The sequence below is a fragment of the Epargyreus clarus genome, unplaced genomic scaffold (assembly GCF_041222505.1).
Source record: "Epargyreus clarus isolate Ecla_fem2 unplaced genomic scaffold, WU_Ecla_fem_2.2 ptg000012l, whole genome shotgun sequence".
In the NCBI taxonomy this organism is placed as follows: domain Eukaryota; kingdom Metazoa; phylum Arthropoda; class Insecta; order Lepidoptera; family Hesperiidae; genus Epargyreus; species Epargyreus clarus.
Genome location: NW_027332220.1, coordinates 8,774,901 through 8,802,174, shown reverse-complemented (window position 1 = coordinate 8,802,174; position 27,274 = coordinate 8,774,901). Strand labels below are relative to the sequence as shown.

The 27,274-nt window shown below is 36.1% G+C and overlaps 2 protein-coding genes across 2 annotated transcripts; both read right to left on the bottom strand.

Annotated features, from left to right (window-relative positions):
- Positions 1-1,299: 1,299 nt before the first annotated feature.
- SppL (signal peptide peptidase-like protein) lies at positions 1,300-14,314 on the bottom strand. Its single transcript, XM_073078453.1, has 10 exons — positions 14,134-14,314; positions 11,834-11,975; positions 7,564-7,715; positions 7,021-7,140; positions 6,469-6,654; positions 5,151-5,313; positions 4,473-4,609; positions 3,756-3,871; positions 3,081-3,239; positions 1,300-2,402 (listed from the first exon to the last, which is right to left on the bottom strand). The coding sequence occupies exons 2-10, from the start codon at positions 11,902-11,904 to the stop codon at positions 2,325-2,327; spliced, it is 1,182 nt and encodes a 393-aa protein (XP_072934554.1). The 5' UTR covers positions 11,905-11,975; positions 14,134-14,314; the 3' UTR covers positions 1,300-2,324.
- A 4,296-nt stretch (positions 14,315-18,610) lies between these two features.
- Positions 18,611-26,445, bottom strand: LOC140746341 (apoptosis-inducing factor 3). The gene is made up of 4 exons (XM_073078452.1): positions 26,306-26,445; positions 25,790-25,879; positions 24,889-25,223; positions 18,611-19,991 (listed from the first exon to the last, which is right to left on the bottom strand). Exons 1-4 carry the CDS (start codon positions 26,367-26,369, stop codon positions 18,684-18,686), a joined length of 1,797 nt encoding a protein of 598 aa, XP_072934553.1. The 5' UTR covers positions 26,370-26,445; the 3' UTR covers positions 18,611-18,683.
- Between the last annotated feature and the right edge of the window lie 829 nt (positions 26,446-27,274).

Here is a 27,274-nt window from a genome sequence, read left to right as displayed (position 1 = left end):
TAAGTAAACTTGTAAAATATTAAGTTGATACCTTCACTATAAAAGATAAAAGGCGGTGTTTTTCAAATTGCTATATGAGTATTTAATGGAGTATAGTTCCGGGCCACGGTAGCGGCGGACTAAGGTAAGCTAATGGAGGTCCTCAATGTAGAAAGTTGATTTGATTTTACAAAATTACAATTGTGTCATAGACTTATTCACCAACAAATACACAAGATTTCGACCGCCACTTCCGACCCCCCCCCCCCCCCCTCTTAGTCCGCTAAAGAGCCACGGCTGAAAGAGCTACCCAACATGGATTACAGGCAATACATTATTAAAATAATTCAAGAAAGTTGTGCACTGGTTTTCATCCTTAGTTTAATCAAAACTCTTTAAGTTACACCTTGTCCTGTAACTTTCCTTTCCATAATTAGTTGTACATATTGTAATGTAAAACAAAAACATAATTATCAACTAAATGTAACCTAATCATAACACTAACGCTGTCTTTAAAATAATGTTAATTTTATTACAAACACATCAATTCGTATTACAGCCCTAAGGCCTAGGAGACAAATTATTTTTAGCATCTGCGTTTTGCTTTCTGGTGATTGCGATGCTGCACAACGTTTTGTAGACTTGCTGCGTTCGGTATCGAAAAGACGCATTTTAGCGACTCCGTAGTTTACGTTCAGTTCAGTGCTACATCGACCGTCCAAAAGTAGCTACGACCAGCGCTCAAAACTTTGCGGCGTTTGTTCACTGCTTCCAACTTCTGAAAAACAGCTAAATTGTCAATCTCCGATGCTATCTAGCGTGTCTGCTGGAAACCTTATAGCCTAAAATGCAGGTCAGTGAATTATTGGAGTATGAACAGGAAAATTAAATACCGTTAAAATCATTACCTTTGATCACACATTAATTACAAAACGTCGTAGAACATACAGGTGTCGTACATACAATTTTAGTAATACGCTTTCGTTTAACATACAACAACATTTTTCATAACTACTCAACGTACGTAAATTATTGTGACCCTCGAAAAAGTCAACATTGCGACTACTGGCAGAAGTTTCACAGCATTTATGAGTACCTGGTCACCGGTTTCACATAACGAAGTGTTGTACCAACTAGGATCATCCTATTGTGGTTCATTATTTATTTAACATGTTACATGAAACACAAATTTACTCATTAGGATATGAACACAGTTAACATAATATTATTCAGGAAATGTAATACAGATTCTATTGGCTTTCATCAGTAAGTCTTGTTGTATCTTATGGTGTACTAAGCCATATTTTTTTTAAGCTACACTAAGGCATTAGGTTACCTGTAATGTTGGATATAAGCTGTGAATGAATAAATAAAATCAAATAATAAGTAATTGTGGTTATTCTATAATAATTGTGGGTAGTCATCAAAGGTCGAGTGGATAAAAAGAAAGTTCTAACGGGAGCATAGGCATTGAAACAGGGCACTTTACATTTAGGATCAAATTTAGGATGACATTAGGTACTCATAACATTAAAAATAAGTCATAATATAAGACTCCCATTTTCAAATTCAACAAGTAAATGATGTCAGAGAATTGATCATCTTCTCATTCTCATTTAAATAGGAATTTGTTACGTAACATTCATATAGAGAACTTGAGTCAGTACATAGAATTAACATACTATTATACATTTATATTATAGAATGAACTCTGTTTTCACATTTTTGTCATTTTTAAAGGCCGAGGATACCATTAGCCTGCAGATTTGGGCTACCCGATACTTACAGGCAAAAGTTATTCTCATTGGGTTCAGATCATAAAAATAAGTGTCATTACAAATTAATTAAAAGTCTACTGTCACCACTCAGAGAGCCGTGTGCATTTAACTACCAACGCAGTTACGTCAGCAGAGATCACGCGTACAATAAAAAAGTTGCATACACTTAATCTAACACCGAAAAGCCACTTTTACTAAGCAAAAACACTGTATACACATAAAAAAGATAACGACTTCACATAAATATGATGTAATTTACACTGTAGACGACATTCGATATCGATCGTATTGTTCTGTTAACAAGGATCATTACACGCATATAAAGCATCGAGTGGTGAGCCTACTTCACATATTCTTTATTTTTATGATCTGAAGAAGAAGTGTACCATTCAATAAATTACAAATTAGTCGTGTTCCAATTGAGACGGGCGCCACATTGAACCGTTCCACTTGACGACCGCATATATAACATGACGTCACAATGTTGATAGTCGGAGCCTATCCACAGGTTTGTGGGGATGCTGGTGCAAAGTGGTTGTCAAGGGTGCGTGGCGGAGGGCGACCGCGTCACACGTCGAAGTCTGCGCCCGCCTTGCCCGACGGCGGCGCGATGAAGGGCTCGCTCCACATCCTTCTTAGGTCACCCTGATGGACAAATTTATATTTTAAATTCATAATTCACGTAATAAAAATAAATACAGTAATACCCCGACTTACGCTACCCCGACTTACGCGAATTCGGAGTTACGGAATTTTCATATCTCGCCGATTCTCCTATGGTTTGAGTGTCCTGCAATTCCCGATTATAAAAAATAAGCTTACTAACCCTACAACTATTCATGTAAACATTTGTATTTGTTGCGCGAAGTCAACACATTCGAAATCATACCATACGATTGTATGTTACATGCATACCCCTTAAGCGGTTATCACTCGGTCCCACCAATCGTGTAAGTCCGAGGTATACTGTATTTAGAAGCACAATATTTCTAAAACTATACCACTATTCTAACTAAAAACAAACTTATATGTTATTCAGGTATACTACAATAGTGATGGCATTGATATTAATAATATTCGAGTAATATTTGTTCTAGCCAACAAACAGTTGCAATAAGAAAGTCTGACAAAGAAGGATGTCATATACAAACATATAACCTGGCTTCAAACGAAAGATATAATAAATTCGCTTATTGGTTAGTCACAGCATAAGATTCTAGCTATTCCAAAATTAATTATTATTGTCTAAGTGGCTTATTTAGTGTCATACTTTAAACTGAATAAATTCCTAACTTGAAGGTTAATGCGCAAGTGTGAGAGTACCTTAACGTATGCCATGGTGAGCAGCGGCAGCAGCGTGAAGGGCACGAGGTAGAGCAGCGCGGGCTGGGCCGCCTTGAACACCTCGGCCGACACCGTCGCTGTCAGCAGCCCCAGGAAGTAGCCCAGCAGCGAGCAGTGGAAGTACGTCAGCCGGGAGCCCTGCAAACACACGATGATTTAAGGCAGAGCTATGCTTCGCGTTTACTAATTATGAGTAGATGATATAGTATTTTTTTTAGAAAATTGAAGCAATAAACAAAATAGACACGCCCACATGATAGTAAGTAGTCACTGCTGCCCAGGAACATAAGTAGATCTCTATATAGAACATGGGACTCTTAACTGAAGTTTGTTACGGATCGTTTATCACTTATGAGAACTAAGATAATCCTCCTTATTGTAAGGTCATTTATAAGTCACCCATTCATATTATTACATATTAACCAATAATAATTGGTCATTGTCATTGGTCAGTATGTCCAAAACCAATTTTAAACATAATCTGACCTATTTTGATATCTTGCTAACCATGTAATTATTTTGTTAAGCTAATTTAATAACAAAAAAACTTTTAAATACTTTCTATCGTCAAATAAGCCATAATTCGCGAGCGGGAGACATGAAAGATATATTTATTGAGATTAGGTAATATATTTACATACTATGTATACTTACCATAGATCTGGGCCCGGGAACTTGTCCCATTTGACAAACAAGATTCGCCTTCTTGTATGCATCGTATCGAAGTACAAAACACAATAATAACCCAGGCATGACAATGTCACCAAGACCTGAAAAACATTGAAATATTTAGTTATTTTTATTACCTAACTTCCAATGATACAGAAATTATTTATTCAGCTGAGATTAATAAGCATCAGGTAGTATTTGTAGCACTTTTGCTACTTTATACGACTGCTTTTGTAGTAGTGGTGAAGTATTGATGGACGATCCGTGTGGTGTAGCGGTCACCATACCAATCTGACACCCAAATGGTTCCGGGTTCGATCCCCGGCCAAACTGAATTTAGATATCTATTCTGGAATAACTTAATTTAGATATCTATTCTGGATGTAGGTGTTTGTGTATTCGTCTTTATGTGTGTCCATGGCACCCATTATACAGGGAAAACTAGTGTTGGGCTGTGAGTGTAGAAAGCGTTTATTTCTTTTTTTTACTGTATCTAATTTTACCAAATAAAGAATATTCTATTCTATTCTATTGATAGAAGATAATGCAATTAAACACAGTTAGAGCTTGTGTAAAATTATGTTCAAACTTTAAACAAACAAAAAATAAATTGAATGTTGTCGCATGCGGTGAACTAGTTTAACTTGGTGTAGTCTTACACTAGGAGGTAACGAGATGATATTTGGAAGTGTGTGGTGTTACCCAGCATGGAGAAGTGTCCCTGGTGGTGCATGGAGGGGAACACGAGCTTGGCGGGCAGCGACAGCTTGGGCGCGTCGCGCATGGCGCCGCCCAGCTGCAGCCGCCGCGCCACCACGTTCATCGGGTTCTCCGCCGGCCTGGTGCAACACACGAACATTAAGGGTGGCAGAACGAGTATTGGAATGATACCACCGCCATATATACTTCTAGCATGATGCCGTAAATAAGTATAGATATCTCACCGCCTTGTAATTGAAGGAAGCCATTAGATAGCTTAAACGGCTGACAAATGTATCAGCCGTTCAATGGCTGTCGCGGTGTAATTTACGCGGAACAATGCCGACATGTGCAAAAACACGAAATCGAAGAAAAAGTGCGGAGGAATATCGTTTCATTCGTAAATTATCTAAAAAACTACATTTTTTAAATATTTTTCAAACACGAAAACAGATGACAGTGGCCACTTAAAGATGGACTGCATCCTTGTTTACTATTTACATTATATAAATGTATATGCAGTAAGAATAAATGCTTTTGTAGGTAGGCTTCCAGGCAGTTTATAGTAAATTACAAAACTAAAAAAAAGTTGCATCATATCTTAAATGATACCTAAATAGATGTCTATGTTGTTAAAGTCCATCCTTATAATTTAATAATGATTACTTGACAAATGATTACCTAGTAGCGACTTTGACCATGACGTTGGTGGTGAAGATGTACGAGGAGAAGAACACCCAGAACACGTCGTAGAGCAGCAGGCCGGTGAGCAGCAGCGTGGACACCTTCAACGACGGCAGACGGATCAGTGCGATAAACGTCACGCACAAGCCCATGCCCATCGCTGCAATTGGTACTTAATGTTAGTAGAGTCTAGGCAACATACATAGATAATATACTTACTGTGCTCTTATTTATTTGTATATTTCTGAAGCATATGTGACCATATTTATAAGCATTGTTATTAACAATTTCAACGAAATTAAATCAACAAATAATTGAAAATCGTGTTACCTTACAAGAGCATATGTGCAGATTAAAGTTGTGTGACTAACCACTGCTTTATTCGCCACATTGGGTATTTTACCGCCGCTTGTCTTTCTGGCGAATAGAACGATCGCTCCTCTCCAATCCAGGACCAGCTTACCTACCAGGGAACTACCACGCGTGCTGCAGCTCGGGCGCGGAGTAGCGGCCGCGGCGCGCCATACGCACCGTCCATCAGCAGCCAGTGGCCGGTGAGCACCCACACGGCGACGATGGCGGCGGCCAGCAGCGCGGCGGCCAGCTCGGGCGCGGAGTAGCGGCCGCGGCGCGCCATACGCACCGTCCATCAGCAGCCAGTGGCCGGTGAGCACCCACACGGCGACGATGGCGGCGGCCAGCAGCGCGGCGGCCAGCTCGGGCGCGGAGTAGCGGCCGCGGCGCGCCATACGCACCGTCCATCAGCAGCCAGTGGCCGGTGAGCACCCACACGGCGACGATGGCGGCGGCCAGCAGCGCGGCGGCCAGCTCGGGCGCGGAGTAGCGGCCGCGGCGCGCCATACGCACCGTCCATCAGCAGCCAGTGGCCGGTGAGCACCCACACGGCGACGATGGCGGCGGCCAGCAGCGCGGCGGCCAGCTCGGGCGCGGAGTAGCGGCCGCGGCGCGCCATACGCACCGTCCATCAGCAGCCAGTGGCCGGTGAGCACCCACACGGCGACGATGGCGGCGGCCAGCAGCGCGGCGGCCAGCTCGGGCGCGGAGTAGCGGCCGCGGCGCGCCATACGCACCGTCCATCAGCAGCCAGTGGCCGGTGAGCACCCACACGGCGACGATGGCGGCGGCCAGCAGCGCGGCGGCCAGCTCGGGCGCGGAGTAGCGGCCGCGGCGCGCCATACGCACCGTCCATCAGCAGCCAGTGGCCGGTGAGCACCCACACGGCGACGATGGCGGCGGCCAGCAGCGCGGCGGCCAGCTCGGGCGCGGAGTAGCGGCCGCGGCGCGCCATACGCACCGTCCATCAGCAGCCAGTGGCCGGTGAGCACCCACACGGCGACGATGGCGGCGGCTAGCAGCGCGGCGGCCAGCTCGGGCGCGGAGTAGCGGCCGCAGAGCGCGCGCGCGCCGGGGCCGCCCGCGCCGCCCGCGATGTACTGGCACAGCGGCGTCAGCAGGAACGCGAGCGCCGCGCACGCTATTACTGTGGACCGAACGTACGTCATCAAGGCACCGCGTATACTTAAAAAAGAACAAATAGTAATGTTCCCAGCACATTTATTGACTATATAACCTTCGTTTATATGTGCATTAGAATTGAACTGATATACATCATCAATTTTGTATAGAAAAATATTATTTTCTCTGACACGGCCTGTCCTTGGAATCCAAAATATCTCTACCTTTACATGATGTATGTTTAGAGGGATAATAATTTATCTTCATTCCCAGTTAATAGAGTTGTGGTTACTCTGTGCTTCATACAATTGCATTAAAAATTAACAAAGTATCAAATAGATTTTACGTTTGTGTGTTGTTTTTATTAGACAAAATGAATCAATTAACTTACTGGCAGTGCAGATGGCAACCAGGGTCTGCATAGAGTCGAAAAAGAAGAACATGATGAGCAGCGCGACCGACGAGCCCAGCGGGAAGCACAACGCCTGCATCGTGTTTAGTGTTTGTACATCTGCAACAACACAACAATATGCCTTAAAAGATACCCTTATATAATACTTACAAAAAAGACTTATGCAAATTATGTGTTTACCAAAAACTGTACACAATTAACAAACAAATAAAACAAAAGCATTGCGACGACTTTCCGTTACTTCTCAAGAGATGGCGACATTAGTATCTCTGAATCACGCTATCGAAGTTTTCTCAACATCTTGCATGTATACAAGTTACGAAATGACTATTGAGAGCACTGCCACTATCCAGACAAAGATCAGGTAGTCTGTAACTCTGTGTCTCCCTTTGGCAAAGTTTAATTATAAACAACAAATAAACGATACCTACAAGTAACTTACGACACAAAATCACATTCACAAGATAAAATACTCCTCAACATATACTTACCTCATCCTGCGTCAAGTACTTATAAACTCACTGTTATTACACGAGCTGGTGGTGCAGGGCTTACCGCCCAGCAGTGAGGCCTCTCGCTCCTTCTCCGCTCTCTCGCGCGCCTCGCGCTCCATGTTCAGCGAGCGGAAACTGCCGTACACTATCAGCAACATTGATATCAAACATGCAGACACCCTGGAAACAATCAAATCATCATCAGTCTCAGAATGAAGGATTAGGCCATAGTCCACCAGACTTCACATACCTTTGAAAACGTTTTTTTTAAATTGTCAGGTATGCCAGGTTTCCTCGCGTTTCACTTCCTTCACCGTTTAAGCAAGTGATAATTAATTTGTAATAACGCACATTACTTTGAAAAAATCAGAGGTGCGTGCCTAGGATTTGAACCTCGGACCCCTCGATCAAGAGTTCGAGTTTCTTAACCACTAGGTCATCACTGCTTAAATCAAATGAAATAATAAAATACCTGTCTACCTACCTGTCTGTATAATATACTTTTTTTTATAATATAGGAGTAGCAGACGAGCATGCAGTCCACCTAATGGTAAGTGGCTACTGCCGCCCATGGACATTTGTAATCAACCCTAGATAGGATTACATATCCTACCTGAGGTCGGCCACAGATGCGCCGCTACCCCTGAGGACTAAGCTGGAACGCCTCGGAAAAGTAGGTCTCCCTTACCACACCTGTCTTCCCATAGTCGTACAGTCATTAGTGAGCAACTGCTGGATAAGTGTCTTCTCTCAGAGGGAAAGAGTTTTAGGCCATGGACCACCGCGATAGCCAAGTCCGAATTGGTACACTTCATACACCTTTGAGAACTTTTTTAAAAAAAATCTCATTTTTTGCGAGAGATTATTTTCTTTGGCCGTTAAAGCAAGTGTTCATTATTTTTTAACGCGCATATAATTTAAAAAAATAGCGAGGTTCGTGTTCGGGATACACACCTTGGACCCCCAATTGGGATACCAAGATTTAACTGCTCGACTATCACTGCTTCTTTATTCTTGTCATCATATATTTTGTTTAAAGTATTGTTCAAGGTATGTCGTTATTCCTTGGTTCACAAGCAAAGTATCTTAAAGTGAAAGATCACGAAATATTTTCACATTCTAAAGAAATTGAGTAAATATTGTTTAAAATAGCTAAATCTTCACGAACTACGAACGTGTGTAAGACTTAAACAAAAATATCCATGCGTCAAAAGATATCATTTTCCTTATAATCGGGTGCAACATATGCCGGTTTTTTTCAACTACTATACATAATTATTTTCCTGGGTGATATTTATGTCATAGGTACGTTAAAAGTACATAATTTTTGCCCGAAACTCACGCGACCCACGCCAGGGTCCACGGATGGAAACTCGTAAACTTAGGATACACAGATAGTCCGTATTAATAAAACCCTTTCAAGCGAATAAATCAAGGCTACAATTGAAAGTAATTGAAATTAACGCTAGCGTGCAGCACGCGATAATAGTAGTTTGCGTCAAAAATAGATAAAAATAGAAATATTTTAGCAATGCAAAATGAAATCTCTTGATTGATTTGATCTGGTCTGTGAGGCCGTTGACCTATTCGTCACAGTATATCTGATCAATCAACTTACAAAATGTTGTTTGCGTAAATAAAACTTAGTTGTGTCAATATATTTATAAATTATTTTTTTATTTTCCTCACACAACTATGCATGTAATCGTTTTATAATTACATTATAATTGTAACTGTGACAGGCAATTTTAATTATTTCATGACAAAAAAATGTTATTTGGCTATTACAAACTCCAATTTATAATTATATTATGGAATTGGTCTTTCAATTTTTAATTAGCAAAGATTAGTTGCACTTATATTGAACTAGATGGCGCTACCTGTTCCCTGAATCGCGCTAACACTTGTACAATGTAGCTTGTATAAGAGCTCAAGAGAAAAAATATATAAGGATGTAATCAATCCTAGATAGATTTATTTTTGCAAAACGATATACTATGTTAAACATAGAAATCGTTAGATACGCCTAGAGATGTTATATTAGGGTAATTTTTAGGTAATCCTAGAGATGTTATATTAGGGTAATTTTTAGGTAATCCTATTATTGAATATATTAGCTATCGTATATTAGGATACCATAACTATTATGGGATATTAGTCACATATTAGTGAACCGATCACTATTAGCTACTCAATGTAATATTGATACCTGCGTATCGTACATTAGGATAACATACCTATTATGGGATATTAGTCACATATTAGTGAACCGATCACTATTAGCTACTCAATGTAATATTGATACCTGCGTATCGTACATTAGGATAACATACCTATTATGGGATATTAGTCACATATTAGTGAACCGATCACTATTAGCTACTCAATGTAATATTGATACCTGCGTATCGTACATTAGGATAACATACCTATTATGGGATATTAGTCACATATTAGTGAACCGATCACTATTAGCTACTCAATGTAATATTGATACCTGCGTATCGTACATTAGGATAACATACCTATTATGGGATATTAGTCACATATTAGTGAACCGATCACTATTAGCTACACAATGTTATATTGATACCTGATTCTCTTGATTAAATACAAGATTCTCGAGAATATGCACGATATTAATCACGTAGAATGTCTATTATAGAAGTAAACAGGTGAAGGTGATTAAATTTTCCTTCATGCTTACATTTATTACGCTCCCCTATTACGCTACCTTCGCCTATATTGCCATAACGAAGCGACTCGCCTGCTCGCCTCGCTATTACGCGACACTATTATTTGACTAATTTCTGCTAACCTATTACGCTACATTCGCCTATATTGCCATAACGAAGCGACTTGCCTGCTCGCCTCGCTATTACGCGACACTATTATTTGACTAATTTCTGGTAACCTATTATGCTATATTCGCCTATCCTAATATGAATGTACATGACTTATATTATGATACCTGTACCTGCTACTAATATATAAGTCACACCTCTAGAAACGCCTAGTAACTTATAAAAAAAGAAATTGAACTTAATTCAAATGAACATGGGTATAATTATGAGAATGAGATGAATGACAAAAAAGTAGTTAGATAATCTAACTCAGATTCAATCTAACTTAGATTCAGATGCAGATCTACAAATTCTAATTATAAATTGTATTTAATAGCCATAAATTCCAATGATTCAATAAAATATAGCATGTGATTAATTATAGGTAGGAAGTAAATTTTATGTGCGGTAGATCACAGATGTCCATGGGCGGCAGTAGCCACTTACCATCGAACTGCATGCTGGTTTGTTACATGTTATAAAAAAAAGACAATTACAATTTCATTTTAACCAATCTAAATGATCTAATAACAATAGATAGCTATTGCTATACCAATAATCGCAAGACCTTTTCAATTAGTAAGTTAACTCAATACAACACACATGTTCGATCAAATGGACTTTGCAATATGCAATTGGTCGATTTATCTCATTTGACCCAATTAAACTGGAGTATTTTCATCTTATTTATCGTCATGTAGAATTAGATAGTAGCTAATGACTTCAAGTATTGCAAAAATATTTGAAATTCTATCTACACATTAAGAATTTTTAATGTTTGTTCAAGTTGTTTTTAAAGGTTTTTTTTTCAATATTGGAGTAACAAAAAGCTTGCTCTACCTGATGCTACCCATGGACTTCTGTGACCTACTACGTATATATACTTTTTTTTTCGAGGGGAACCTTCAAAAGGTACCTGGTGCCGTGGGAGCGACACAGGGTTATGTGGGACTTTTACCGCCCTAAATACTCCCGGTGGCCATCCTCGACGCTGCGTAGAGGACTCCGGGATCTCCAAATGAAGGCGACCGGAGTCCTCTTTGCGCACTGCACCGTCGGGCTCCGCCCAGGTGAGTTTGTATCACCACACCGTCTCATGTATACGACGGTATGCGACCACACATACCGCCGTCCTTCCCGGGGTCGCTAGCGGGCGGTTCGAGCTCACACTCTTGCCGCCCGCAACCCCGAAAGCCCCTTTTAGTCGCTTCTTACGATAGGCAGGGGATACCGTAGCCCATACTCTGGTCCCGGAACTACAGGGACAACTATATATACATACTAGATATAGAATAACTTCTACCTGAAGCTAATTTCAGATCCATTGGCACTCCTGAGGTCTAAGATGGTTGTCTTATTTGGAGCATATGTAAGTCAGCTGACTTCCAAACACTTCAAACTATAAACAGACATAAGTGTAAACAATACAAAAATTTAAGAAGGATCTGTACTTACTTTGAGGAATCCATGATTGAATAAGCCCATTTGTACTCCTGATACTCCATATTAGCCCCAACCTGTGCCATTTTATAGATCTAATAATATCAAATTCTCCGTTGTGCTTTTCCTTTTGAAGATCTAAGGAGGTTGGAGCTCTCTAAAATAGAGTAAAGGTAATTTAAAAAAAAACATCAATTGTTAAGGATGATAAATTTTATGTTTATAGTTTGGCCGCTATGAGAATGCATTCCTTATAGGTCCTGTACAAATTAGCTATATAACTATAAAGTGACCTCAAGTATATTAAGAAAATTTTAATATCATTTATTTCCTGTACAAACAGAACACCCCACCAGAAACATAAATAAATAACATTAATATTTTCCTCAAATGATAAGAAACATTATTATTTCCTTAAGTAACAAATTTTGATGCTAAATTTAATGTTAATAAGGCTGTGTCAACCGATGATTTTTGTACAATAGTTTGGATGCCAGGTATATTAATATTAATAATTATATGATAAAATAATTAGTACAAATACTTATTGGTCCTAATATTATATAGATAAGTAAATAACAATAAATTATGAATAATAAATATATATTTTGAGTTCTTTGAGTGATTAATCACAATTTATAATATTTTGTAATACATATAGTTGAAGATGGTCAAAGATACATATTTTTTCATTGAATATTCCCGAATATATTTATTTCAAGCTGTAGTTATATACAAAAGTTTAAAATAATACAAGCAAATTTTACTACACTCTACACTATCTCTAGACATATCCAACTGACACTGATAGACTTCAGGTATGCATTCTCTCAGTGGCCGAAATATAATCATTATAAAAATGGAGAATCATTATATTAGGAAAATATTACAATATAGATTTACTGTGAATATTTGTATACCAAAACAAGCACATATTCTAACATTGTCCATATTCTCAATAAACAATCATCACAATATATTTGTATCAAAACAAATTTCCACATAAGTTACGAAATATTATCTTTTATACATAAAATTAAGTCAAATTTAACATACTTGAATTCCTAAAAAAATGCATGTGAACGCAACACAACTACCAGGCAACAGCAGCTTCAACCAAATGAATAATCAAACAAAAATTCAACTTTATCTCATCACAGTGCAGTAACAAGAGAAACTTTATAACAATAATATTTTTAAACAGTGAGGCATCCACATAGCTGCTCACTGACCAAAACAATGACCAGGAAATAAAACAAAAGTGTAGCACAAAATCTAATGGGTTTATCAGAAACGGTTTCACTTCCAAAACTTTATTATAAAAAGTAAAATAGTTAGGTAACACAAATACTTGCAACCATATTCAATTGAATGAAGGAAATGGTCTTTTATTTATGAATGGATCATTATTTATAAGTTAGGATTGCAATAAAATATAACTTAAATTTATTTCTTACTGTACTTTCAAGCACATTTGCTTTTATAGAAGCAATATGGAAATATTTGATAGCCCAAGCTAAATGGAAAACTACTAAAGTACTATAATAGTAACCCTATTTTATTTAAATGAATGTTAAAAGAAAATTAAAAGTTATAAACAGTTATTTACAAAAATTCAAATATTTTTACAAGCATATTTATTATTTACATATAAGTTATTATTTGAATAATAAATGCAATGTAATTAAATCTAATTAATACTATGAATCGAAAATTGTTACTGAAACATTTTTTTAATAAAATGAAGAATGATAAGGAAATATATTTTTGTAAATAGAAATTAAAAATACGATAAAATAACACTCAATACAAGAAAATTACAAGTATTTTTTACTTCTAAGCAGCCAAATTTAAATCCCGTATAAATAAAAACAACATAAACTGCCTAAGATTTGTATTGTTAAACCATAAAATATGTTCGGGCTTAATCAGGAACATCTATTTTAAAGATATAGGAAATAATCACAAGTAGGTCATATGTTTACTAAATATGAAGAAAACAAAATAAATTGTGAATGAAATATTTACGGATAATCCACTGCACCGACTAAAATATTTTTGTCAATAACTTCACGAAATTTAAGTTGAGAATAAGTAGAGCACGAAAATAATGTAATTGAAGTGAAAGGGTGTCTCCTCCAGAGTAGGTAACAGTATGTGGCAAACAATGCGCTCTCGTTTGCACCGCTTTACACAATATTTTCACTCTTTAATAACGCAGATTTATTAACTTATAAGTAGTTTTAAAACAACGAAATCAAAATAAAGCTTTCACATAATACGGAAACAGCTATCAAAGAGATTAATTAACTTACCAGTAAAGAGAGACGCTCCAATAACCACACAAATATCACCCCCTAACTGCCATTTGTTTATATTTTAAACCTTATACTAATTTCACATTTACTTAATTGTATTTCCTATAAATTATTTACCACAAAACTACTGATCTACTCCAGACAGCAGCCATAATATACCATAGTCAACTCAAGTAGAAATAGAGTAGACAAAGCGTCAAAGAACAATACTATCATGATTGTATTTTATGAAAAATAATAGATTCGATTGCTATTACTTGTTTCCTCTTAATAAAATAAATCGCAATCCTTATTATTTGAATCATAAAATTAATTTCAAAGTTACATCCCCTAAATATTGCCTGTATAATTTTATCATATACGATTCAAGATTTAAAAATTAAAGGGTAATCTATCTTTTGACGTTGAGTGACTTTGACAAATCGTCAATTGGACAATTGACATTTGACGTATTCGTGATGTTGTTCCGTGATTTCCTAATTTTGTGAAATTCGTAAAATTTACTTCTTACTATTATTGTATAAAATATAAATATAACAGCAATCAATTTACTATACAAAAGGTTATTTCTTCGTTATAATCACTGCATATAAAATACCAATATGAGGTTAACACAGATTTTATTTCGGCGTGATCATTTTCCCAACGGACACATTTTTAGAGGCAAAAACCGCCTGGTGAGGAGAGTGGAACCAACACATCTTCGTCGTCTTCAAGAAGACTTTGCTGTAGAAGAGCGAAATATGTTGTATTTGAGGCATCCATACCTTACTGAGGTACATGTTTATTTTTTCTTTTTTTAAGCCTTTTCTTATAAAAGCTGTTGAGTATGCTCAACACTACCTATTGTACTAGTGGTGCCTCTAGTATTTTACCACCTTTAAACATTTTTTTGTAAACATTATGTAATTTTAGGCTGAAAGCAGTGGTCATGCCAAAGCTCTAGGGAAGACCGAGCTTAAGATGGAAAAAATCTTAGACAAATCAAGAAGGCTTTTCAAAGAGGATGTCACACTTTATGAGCGGCTACAACATCTTCGTGTTGGAGAAAAATGGGAATAAACATACAAATTTAGTGTAGTCTTAAAGTAACATAATAGTAGAAAATAAAATAAGTTAATAGATTATCTGTCATTGATTTATTCATTTCTAGCATAAATTAGTTCTTGGGTGTTAGATGATGAGTGTGGAGACTGGCTAATTTACATATGAGGTGACCATCAAAGTCCTCAGATATTTCAATGCAGGAGTTTCTTGCGCCGCTTCTCCATAGTTTGTTGACTTTCAAAAAGTATTCTATATGAATCAATTTTGAATAAATGAGATTTGAATTTGAATTCGTCTGATTGTAGAACTTCTATATAGTAACAGTAAGCTACTTAACATCAGATGGATTGCATGCTCGTTTGCCACTTAGATTTAAGAAAATGTTCATTCTAAGTTTTAATTTCAGCATCTTTAACTTTTATTTCAGACAGAATTATTTCGCTTATATAAGTCTAACTATTGAATTACCCAACAGCAGACATTTGTAAATTAATAAATTATTGATGGATTACAAAAAAGTGCCTTAATAAATTTCAATACTGGTTAGTAGGAAAAGTAAAAGAAAATATGCACTTTGAACATTTATTTAAAATAAAGCCAGACATACAAATAATAACTAACAATACTAACATTAAGGTACATATACAATACTTCATTGTAATACACAATAACATTATAATTATAAGCCTGCTTATCTTCACCTATTTCAACTATAAGCACCAAATAATATCACAATAAATAAATATATTAGTGCTATAAATATTAAATATTTACCATTCAGATATATTTACCATTGGTTTTTGTCATCTGGCAAAATCTAAACACCTGAATTATATAATGTAATTTTCACATCCGACTATTCATTATAATAGTTTACAAATAGAGTTAGCAAAATGTGACATTATTTCTTACTTTCTTCTTATAATAATATAATATGATATAATAACACCGTTGGATTGTGTGATGATAAGTAGTTTGTCTTAACTCTGCAGCTTTTTCAATAACAGCAAGTCTCTTGATATCTCAAATCTACTATCCTAGTTTGCCCAACGACCAATAATATTGTTTGCAGATGGTTTATTATGCTTAAAAATCTGGTATCATCGTTATACATAATCTTACAAATTAATATGTCATTTACATAAATACACATAAATATGATATATTAATACTCTAATACAACAAACATCTAACGAATTTATGTATGTCCAGAGAAGTGTTATAATAATTTATATTATATTATAACATCTTATGTTCTATATTAAGTACTATGTCAAATGTTCGCCATAAATTGCATAATAACTTTCGAGTAGCTTGTACTTGTAAGTTGAACTTCAGTTTGCTTGCGCCCTTCAGAATAAAAATAGTACTTTTAATGCAACCAAAATTATTTAATCGAAGAATCTAAAATGCATCCTTGAAAGCAGACAAAAGATTTGTTGCATACAATATTTGAATGTAGCACAATGGTTTCATGTGGAAAGGTCATTCATTGCCTTGACAGAAATTTATTATTTAGTTTCAGACATGCAATGGAGACTTATAAGAATGCAATGAAGTAAAAATAAATAAGTACCAGTATATTGGTAAATTGTAAGAAAATACACTAATTTGTATCGATTCGCGTTGTCATCATCATCATCATCATCAACAACCCATTACTCCTCTCATAATGAGAAGGAGCAGGCCATAGTCCACCGCGCTGGCCAAGTGCGTATTGGTAGACTTCACATATCTTTGAGATTTTTTTTATAAATCTCTCAGGTATGCAGGTTTCCTCACGATGTTTTCCTTCACCGTTTAGCAAGTGATAATTAATTTCTAATATGCACATAACTTTGAAAAAATCAGAGGTGCGTGGGATTTGGACCTCGGACCCCTCGATCGAGAGGCCAAGTTTCTTAACCACTAGGCTATCACTGCTTTTTTATATAACTCGCGCGCTTTTTTATATCATTCGCGTTGTATAAAAATTAAAATCCAAATAATTGATGATTTATTAAGATATTCTACAGTATCTAATGTTCTGAAACCTAAAAGTTAAAACTTATTGGTCCTTATAAAGTTCTGCATCATTTACGAAATCTATCGTGATTTTAAAGTACCTCCACAAGTGCACTTTCAGCGTGAATGCAACATTCTACAAAGCTGTGTATATACAGTGAAACTTGGTTAAGTGGGACCTGGATAAGTGAGAAATCTCCATAACTGGAACTCATGCTGAGGTCCCAACACTTTGGCACTGAATTACCTCTGTTAGTGGGACGAGGTAAACCTCTATATCTGGGATTTGTTCTTTCGATTTATCATCATAGTTACCTCTATAACTGAGACAGCGAGTAAATTTTATATGTATAAACCTCTGTAACTGAGATAACATTGTTTGTTTACTCATTCTTATTCTACCCACAAATTCCACACGTACTCGTAATTCCAAGTACGTAAGTACAAATTTTGAGCTTCAATTACCTTCAGTTTTAGTTTCGCTTTACTATCATACAGATGTTTATTTGAAAAATGTCAAAACGAAAGCTACAATCGTTATCATTACGTGAAAAACTGAAGTTAATATCCGTTTATGAAAGTGGGAAGACACGCGAAGAAGTTTGTGCCGAATTTAATGTGCCAAAATCTACTCTTTGTAGAATAATTCAGAGTAAACATAAAATTGAATCACAATGTTCTGAAGGACAAGGAAAACTAAAACGTGTACGTTTATCAGAATATCCTGAACTTGAACAGTGTTTGCTAACATGGGTTAAGCAACTTCGTAACAAAAACGTTCCGGTATGTGGACCGATGATTAAAGAAAAGGCACAAGATTTCGCGCGAAGGCTCGATATTCATAATTTTTGTAGCAGCAATGGTTGGATGGAAGGGATTAAGAAAAGAAACGGTATAGTTTTCAAAGCAATTTGTGGAGAAAGTAACGCTGTTGATGTTAACAAATGTAGCCAATGGATTGAAGACCTACCAGTTCTATTACGCAATTATTCTGCTGATGATATTTTTAACGCAGACGAAGCGGGTTTATTTTATAAGTGTCTACCCGATAAAAAGCGAAGCAGTAAAAGCACTAGAAACTTTGCACAGTTATTTTGAAATGTCATCAATTGGTGACCAAAGCATATTTGATAAAATTTATAATATCGAAAAACATCTGATGGCTGATACTTCCAAACGACAAACTAAAATGACAGATTTTTATAATTGATACATTCTGTTTCCATATTCGTACATACATATTACGTGTAAAAACGTGCTTGAATATTTTTGTTGATTACATTTATATGGAACCCTCTGTAAATGAGACAGATATTTATTTATACCTGTATATCTGAGACACTGGGTAAGTGGAATACCTCTATAAGTGAAACGACATTGCAGGTCCCTTGATGTCTCACTTAACCAGGTTTCACTGTATTTGTTATTTGAATTTTTATATAGTCATTTAATAATACTGTACTATCATCGAGAAATACTATAAGTAGGAATCTTAATTAATGAATGTTTTTCGTCCAAGCAAAAGGATCATCTTTAAGATCTTTTTTATAGAGAGATTTGCCTTGATATAATAGTTCTGCAAATTGGGACACGACTGGATCTCGCATGCAGGACGCAACGGCGTTTACTTTGTCCGATTCATCAAAAAAGAATATAACAAACTTCAATTCATCAACATCTCCCTCTACTTGGATGCTGGAGGCTTTGCCGCAACCCGCATACCTAATCGATTTTCCAAAAAGCATCGTCCAGAAGTAAGGAACTGTTCTTAAAGGTTTTTCTTTCTTTAATATATTTAAGGCAGCAGTTCGACCATGATATTGTGCCAATCCAACATGACCAATACTCATTTGTTCATTATTTTTAGCAAAAACTGGCGCGAACGCTATATCGCCACCAGCATAGATATTTTTAATGTTTGTTTCTAGTTTATCGTTAACGTTAACCGCACCATTTGGCTGAAGTGCGATACCGCTATCTTTGAGGAAGTCGGTGTAAAAAGTAGTTCCCACGCCCAAAATAAGCATATCAGCTGGTAAAGTAGTTCCATCGGCGAGCTCGACAGATTTTATCCTACCATTTTCACCATTACATTTTACAATGGTATTTTCAAATTGAAACTTGACACCCTTCTGTTCGAAGAGCTTACGTAGGCTGTGGCCAATTTCATTTCCAAAAATTTGACCTAGAGGCGCGGTGTCTTTACCGACGACAGTCATCGATTTAGCTTTTGCAACACACGACGAAGCCGTTTCTAGTCCAATAAAACTGAGTCCTAACACCACCACATCTTTATCTCCTTCTGAACCCAATGTCGCTAGAATATTAACGGAATCTTCGTAGTCTCGAACCGTGTAGATATTTTTCAGGTCAATGCCGGGTATATCTGGTACGCGCGGTTTAGAACCGGTCGCCAAATAAAGAGCGCTGTAGCGGATTTTTGAATTATCACTGAGATGGACGAGTTTTTCTTGGGGTTCTACTTTGGTAGCTTGAATACCTTTCAAAATTTCAATTTTCGCATCATCATAGTACTGCTGGGATCGAGCTTGTAGTTTTTCGATATCCGTGGCTGTGCCTATTTTAGATACCTTGATCCTGTCATACGGCAAGTAGTTTTCTTTAGCTATTAGGATGATGCGTCCTGTGAATCCTTCGCTCCTAAGAGTTTCAGCGCAGGTGGCGCCCGACGGGCCGCCGCCCACGACGACTATGGCGGCGTCATCGCTGCAACAGCAAGGAGAAGATAGTCCTACTTCCTTGATACGTTTATTCGATTTCAAATCACTGACTTTAGCTCTGACCTGAAAAGTAAAGAAACAAAATTCGTTAATTTAAATGTAACTGCTTATTTACCGTTGACGTTTATATATCAACGAACTTAACTCTTTTATCTTTAAATATATTTGAATACAGGTGTGTTATTTCGAAATTACATTTACGTTAACTCTCGATGTATATGCGTATGAATCAAGAAATTTCTAGAAGCCTGTGTCTGTCTGACTTAACCTTAGACTACTCCGATATTGTGGAATCTGTTACGAAAGGTAAAAACTTAAAAAAATATTTTTTTCTTTACCGAAAATAAAAAAAAATGTATCCTTTAAGGCAGACGAAGTTGCAAACTGCAACGAACACTAAACCTAAAATAGAATACTTTTTGTAATTAGCAACATTGCTCACTATATCTATTGATAACGACCTTCATGTAAGGCTGCCATCTAATCTACCGGCGGCGGACAAAAAATTAAGTAATTCAAGGAATATAAGACAAATCGCATTTATTATATTTTTATTCATTTGAACTTGTCTTCGATTTACTTAGCAATGTTTAACGAATAAAATCAGCATCCTTAACCTTCAGTGAAACAAATGAGAGTGCCCGGAATGTGTATTCAAGCTAATTATTCAATTGTTTTTGATATCGGATTTTCCTCTAGGAAGTTCACCAAACTCCAAAATCGTGTACCTACTTAAATCTGTGTACAACCTTTTAGGCAGCATTTGAAAAAAATAGGAGTTTTCTCCGCCAATTCGACTAAAAATCTAATTTCTTGTGTATTAACAGAAAATCCTTTATTTTTAAGGGCAGCAAATTAAGGCCCTTTTGAACGAATATCGTGAATCCGCCACTGCAGAGTTTCACACAGATACTTTGAAAACGATGTAGGCACGTCAGTGAACAAATCCGAGTAAACCTGGACAGATGGTCACCCTATTTTCATGGTACGTTGGTGTCCTTATTAACACTAATAACGAATAAGACATCTGGTCAAGGCCGTCAACATTTTGTCAATGATAGAGATATATTGTATAAAATATGCAACTCATGTTTCACATGAGGTACTCGACCTACTTATGTTGAGAATTACAATACAGATCTAGAGATATTTGTATCAGACTAAAATTTTGATCGTGGGAATAATACTAAACGTTACAGCTAACGACAAATTTTCAAGACCGTTTTAATTCTTTGACGTGAAAACATTGGAATGTTAATCATTAATTATTTTCAAGGGTCTTCGGATGATTTTAATTATCACATAATATATATTTCCACCAAATCGCACTCAAGCGATTGTCTATTTGCTAGGCATCCGTTGTGCCATATTAGTTCATTAGAGAAATAGATACCTATGAATATTAAAGCTAGGTGCACGTCTAATAATTGATTCTAAACCTGATCTTGGGATATTTTTTGTATCATGCTGGTGCATGAGCATGCGTGTATGCCACGCATGCGGGTAGCGTAGGCTGCACTGGATTACGCGTGCGGGTGGGGCACCAACGTGACAGGAAAAAGCGCCCTAAACTATTTCATTAGATAACATGATAAGTAAAAAAACATATTCATTTAGGATATCATATCTATGTCACGCCTTAAATAGGTGTAGCCTTTGTTTTATAAATTGTTAATAAGTACATCTTTACGATTTCTCACTTATATAATCAAATCCATGTTTCATGGCATTAAATTCCATACTTTTTAATTTGTTATGAAAATATCATCATCATCATCAACATTGCCCCACTGCTGGGCACGGGTCTCCTTTCAAAATGAGAAGGATTAGGCCATAGTCCACCGCGCTGGCCAAGTGCGTATTGATAGACTTCACATACCTTTTTTGAGATTATTATTTTCTTTGTATAAATCTCTCAGGTATGCCGGTTTCCTCGCGATGTTCTCCTTTACCATTTTAGCAAGTGATAATTAATTTCTAATACGCACATAACTTCGAAAAATCAGAGGTGCGTGTCTGGGATTTGAACCTCGGACGAGAGGCCGTGTTTCTTAACCACTGGGCTATCACTGCCTTATGATAATATAAATTATGTTTATTGGTTTATTATTTAATTACTTATCCAAATTATTAAATTCTTAAAAATATATTTAGATCTTAGAAATGTCAACTGCGTTTCTTTATTATGATTTATCTTTCAACATTCAACGCCTCCACTCGCCGTACTCGTTATAATCCTTGTCGCTGTATGGTATAAGCACAAGTCAACTATAGTTATTCGCTTCATTAACTTTGATCGATAGACGTATATGAAGCAATAAATAGATTTATTGCACAATTACCGAGTAACTTTACAATAATACAGATTATTTGCCGTGCCCCGCGATTTCATCCATGGCTTTTAAAATGTCGTAGGTAACGTGATGTTATAAAGACTTTAGCAGTATTTGGTCTATAAAAGATTATTTGTAATCTGATTGCTACGGTAGAGTGTTCAAGTAAATAAACAAACAATTCAGTTCTCTATCAGTATCAGTAGTATTAGTAAATAGTAAATAAGTCAAGGTTCTCTTTCTTAGCAATCTCTCCCAGCCATCCTATGCATGGACAAGATAAGAAGGGCAAGAGATGAAAGTAAGATAGTATGTGTGAAGTTAGGGTGGGAATATTCCTTCCTATTCAATATACAGGAAATATTAAAATCCTTACAAATACACGATATGTTTGAAAATTGACGAGTTTGAATTTTTTTCTTTTAGTTATTGTTTTGTTTTGTAGGTATAGTTAAATTTAGAATAACAGTGCCGATTTTGGTAGAACCACAGTATAAGTATACATCCTTATACTTTCAAAAGCCTTTCGAAAGTTCCAGATATATACTATTAGAGAGGATTTAAGGAGTACATGTCCCGAATAAAAATAAACAGACGTGATCAGACTCATAGAGTCTGCGAACTAAGCCGTGCGGAGAAGTTAGTCACAAAAAGCTGATTGCTACGATTTTAAAAGCTGAAAAGAATAATATTTCTGTCCGCAAGTCATATTTAAAAATAAACGAACGACGTGTCACTCCTTTGCAGGATGGTGTTAATTGCATGAGAACATTTTATTAATCATGGGTTGTGAGTGTATGAGCAATCCTAAAATAAAAGTAACTGATGTTACTGATATGAAAAATATTTTCATGCATTGATTCTATTAAGAATTTTACCACTTAGGCAATTACTGATGCGGTATTGGGGAGAAATGACATAAACTCTAGAAGGTATGAAGGGTTTTTTAGAAGTACAAACTTTTATTAAACATGACAAGTCTCACAATATTTTTACGTTTTGTAGTTAAAAATGTGCACATAAAAATATGTCTGACGTCAGCGTAGGTATAGACGGCTCATAAGTTGAGAGAATGACGTAATTATTCTCCGCAACGCACATTCCGCCTATATCGTGGTTGTTAGCTATTCAATAGTCGCTGCGGTATTTCTATATTGCTTTTATTTGGGATCCTCGCATGAATTGAGAATTTTCGGTCCTCATCCTAACAGCTTATATGGTAAATATTGGTCATTATGACGTGTTCATATAAACATTTGTATATTACGCAGAATCTTTTCCGTTTAAATACATCATACATAACCATAATGCCTAAGTACCTATTTATAGCATCGTAAAAAACTCGTGCATATGAGGTAAACATGTTAGTCAGTCGATTTGTTACTAGCATGCAGTTATTTTGCTAGGCAACCACGCGGCGGATTGGTATACCATGACTCGTGAGCGATACACGATATACTTAACCCCTTAAAATACTACTAAACTGTTTATATGATACTTCAGACTACCACTCTACGCAGTGTAGATATGGTAGTATAGGGGGTGGGGTCCAAAAGCAATGGTGTAGTCGAGGGTGTCTAGTTTTTGAATTTTTTTCTCGCCTATACTGGTCTAAGATCCGAAGCTAAATCGAACTGGACCGAGCTGATAATAGAATGAAACTCATTTTATAATGAAATTAGTACATTGGGTAATACATTAAAAATGGGTTTGCTAAAAAATCCTGGACAGGATAATTTTAATTATTTTTTGAAAAATTAAAATTTAATTGAAAATTAAATTTTGCAACATCAAGATAATAAGAAAATTCTATTCTGAGTGAATGTTAAAAACATACAGAATGTGCAGGCTTTGGGTTGCCTATTATTTACGTGGACGAACTACTGGGTTGTCAGGTATAAACAGGTATTTCGCTGGCAACTACTTTCACTCATGATATAATATATAAAATTTTATATTATATACATAATAGATAAAATTTTATATCAGTAGAAGCGCTGTTTTATTGTGAACACGTTGATATAGGGTTGTCTGCAAAATGATAATTAATTTTTCAAAAAATAATTAAAATTATCCTGTCCAGGATTTTTTTAGCAAACCCATTTTTAATGTATTACCCAATGTACTAATTTCGTTATAAAATGAGTTTCATTCTATTATCAGCTCGGTCCAGTTCGATTTAGCTTCGGATCTTCTACTATACTAAGGAGGGTCCAGATCCTCTAACCCCTTTCTCTCCTCCCTTATATACGCCCAAAGAGGAACTGTTTGCAATGCCATCCTCACAGTGAATCTGGCTGCTTATTAGCAAACAAATGATATTAAAGACTTGAGAAAATAAAACCAGTTAAGCCGTTATTTACTCATTCAGTATTATTTTAAAGAGTTCAAATGACATCACCTGATTTACATATTATCAGCGTGAAATATTAAAATGGATCACATGGTTTAATTTGTACATAGTCTACAGAAGTTTCCATAATAATTGACCAACTGAGAGTTGAAACTACCAGTAGAGATGATATTAAACCATAAAAAACAAACCAATCTCTAAGTTATATGGTTAAGTTAATTAATATGAATTTCTAAGAATATAAAATACTTTAAGTTATAGTAACCTTTCTTACCTTGACTTCTCCTTTTTCTGTTACGGTGACCTGGTAGCAAGGCAGGGAGTCAAAGCCAGGGAAGTCTTCAATGTCACCAGTTTTCAAGTTGAAGCAGGCTCCGTGCCAGGGACATCTTACCCTGCCATCTCCGAGCGCACCGGATACCAATGGAGCACCATAGTGGGTGCATTTTGTTCCAACAGCATTGAATTCACCCTTCTGTTTCACTACCAACACTTTGCCATCCTCACCAATATCAAATACTTTCATCTCATTGTCCTTCAAGTCTGTAGCTTTGCATACAACTGATTCCACATACTCGCAACTTGAAATAGTGCGTGATATAGTAGCACCTGTGAATATAAGAATTACAATGCAAAAATCATTAAAACTGACTTATGTAACTGTAATAAACTAGCAAGTATGGAGGTGGTAGAACCCTTCATGGTACATAATTTCCAAGGCACCACTGCTACTCCTATTTCTGCCTTATAACAGCAGAGCTTAGCTCTATTCTGTTTCGGCTTCAAGTGTGTCATAAAGGAGAGATATATAAATGACTTTCTAACTTAGTCCACAGGCATAGTAACACATCTGTGGACTAATTTAAGCAGTATTCCCATCTAAGGTATTACCCTGTTATCTCTGTTATCAAACGGGTGTCCATGGTCAGCAAAGGACACTTATCAGATAGACAGCATGGTTAAATGCTAATTTGTATAAAAAATATAAAGGCTGGTCCATAACGGCTAGCCTGGCTTATAAAGAGTCGTAGTTTCATTCCCATCTAAAGATATATCCTTAAAGATGTAAGACAGATCTCATTGAATAGTAGGCCTTGCTTTGTGTGCACTTTTGGTATCAGATACATAAACTACAAGATTTTAATATGTATGTAGTGAATTGTAGTGTTACTTACGTTCATTGTTCTCGCTTTTTCCTTGACCACTATTAGGCGAATATGATCTGGAGTATGAACTACCCATTATAACCTTTGGTAATGTTTGACCTTAGGAAAAATAAAATAAATATTAATCGTAATGAACAATTTGTGCTGCAGTTACTAAGATTGATTCGGGGTTTCCGGTTCGATCCCTCGCAATCCGCGCATGTAAAATATTGAATAAGATTTATTTTCTGGGTTCAATGTTACTTGTAACTCTTCACTCGTATTTGTCTTTAGATATCAGAAAAATACAAAGTAATACTGATGTGCGCTATACTATGAGTATACAGAGTTGAGTTCCCATAACCAACTACCAATCGAAAATCCATAATTTGGCCATAATCGAATTTACGCCAATCAGCCATGCACTAATACGAAACCATTAAAAAACTGATAACACCTTTCAATTCAAGAAAGGTTATAAAGAATTCCAAATCGATTTAGTAATAAATTCATGATATGAAGCACTAATAGAAGAGAAAGGATTACCTTGAACAACCCGCCGTACAGCCGCCTTACCCACAACAAGACAACTGTTGATTACAGTAAACATTTCCGTTGCTTTGACTGTTTCGTTTGACAGTTCAATTTTATCATCTGTGAGAAACCCATAGAGTCAGAAAAACCATAGTGGCCAATATTGGAACTATCAGCTGTCAAAACATTTTATGAGGACAATTTTGATATTGCCACAATTATATTTCATTTTCCAATAATTACATTACTGTTATTTTTATATACTTCAACTGCATACAATTTAAATAAATATACCATGCAATATTGCAATATGTATTCAAATATTTTTATTGTTCAGAAATACTGATCAAGTTGCATAATAATAATATTAAGATTACAAATAGCAATCTGATATGGCGTACGTTACGTTAGTCAAATTTAACTGATAATCAGTTAAATTTGACTAATATTCTTATACTTGCAAATGTTAAATGCCTCTTTTTATTCCAATTATTAATTGTATTGTGTATAATAATGTTACTTAAATTTAACTTCAAGAATTATCCACAACTAGAGCTTCTTCAAAATATTTGAATGACTAAATATAATGTGCATATTTATGTGCATTTTTTTGTATTGTGCTAATGTGCTTTAGTTGATTTTATAAATGATTTTTTATCGAAATTATATACATGGTTCTCCTATACGTCGTGGAAAATGTATAGAACGGTAACACCATTCATGACAAAATGTCAACTGTCATGATTAGCGCCCTCGCAGAAGACGTCAAATGCCGACAGTCGACACCCAACTTATTAAAAGTGACTGAAGGTGATTTATGTACATTTCTGGAATGATTAAAAAATTATACCTTGCTTAAAAATAAGAGTTTCACAAAATATATATCAAAAGAGCTTTTGAGAATGTAAATAAAATTTAAAAAGACGATTTCGTTTTTTAATTGTTTATTTTAAATTCTTTGTGAATTGATTAACATTGGTA

What these genes read in the sequence shown, in the direction of transcription:
- SppL (XM_073078453.1), bottom strand. Translation starts at nt 11,904, where the DNA reads ATGGCACAGGTTGGGGCTAATATGGAGTATCAGGAGTACAAATGGGCT. An exon ending in TCAATCATGGATTCCTCAAA is followed by an intron (nt 7,716 to 11,833) that starts GTAAGTACAGAT and finishes GATTGTTTCCAG; the next exon opens with GGTGTCTGCATGTTTGATAT. An exon ending in ATGGTCAAAGTCGCTACTAG is followed by an intron (nt 4,610 to 5,150) that starts GTAATCATTTGT and finishes GTGTTGCACCAG; the next exon opens with GCCGGCGGAGAACCCGATGA.
- LOC140746341 (XM_073078452.1), bottom strand. Translation starts at nt 26,369, where the DNA reads ATGTTTACTGTAATCAACAGTTGTCTTGTTGTGGGTAAGGCGGCTGTA. An exon ending in AAAAAGCGAGAACAATGAAC is followed by an intron (nt 25,224 to 25,789) that starts GTAAGTAACACT and finishes TTATATTCACAG; the next exon opens with GTGCTACTATATCACGCACT. An exon ending in CAGAAAAAGGAGAAGTCAAG is followed by an intron (nt 19,992 to 24,888) that starts GTAAGAAAGGTT and finishes TTTACTTTTCAG; the next exon opens with GTCAGAGCTAAAGTCAGTGA.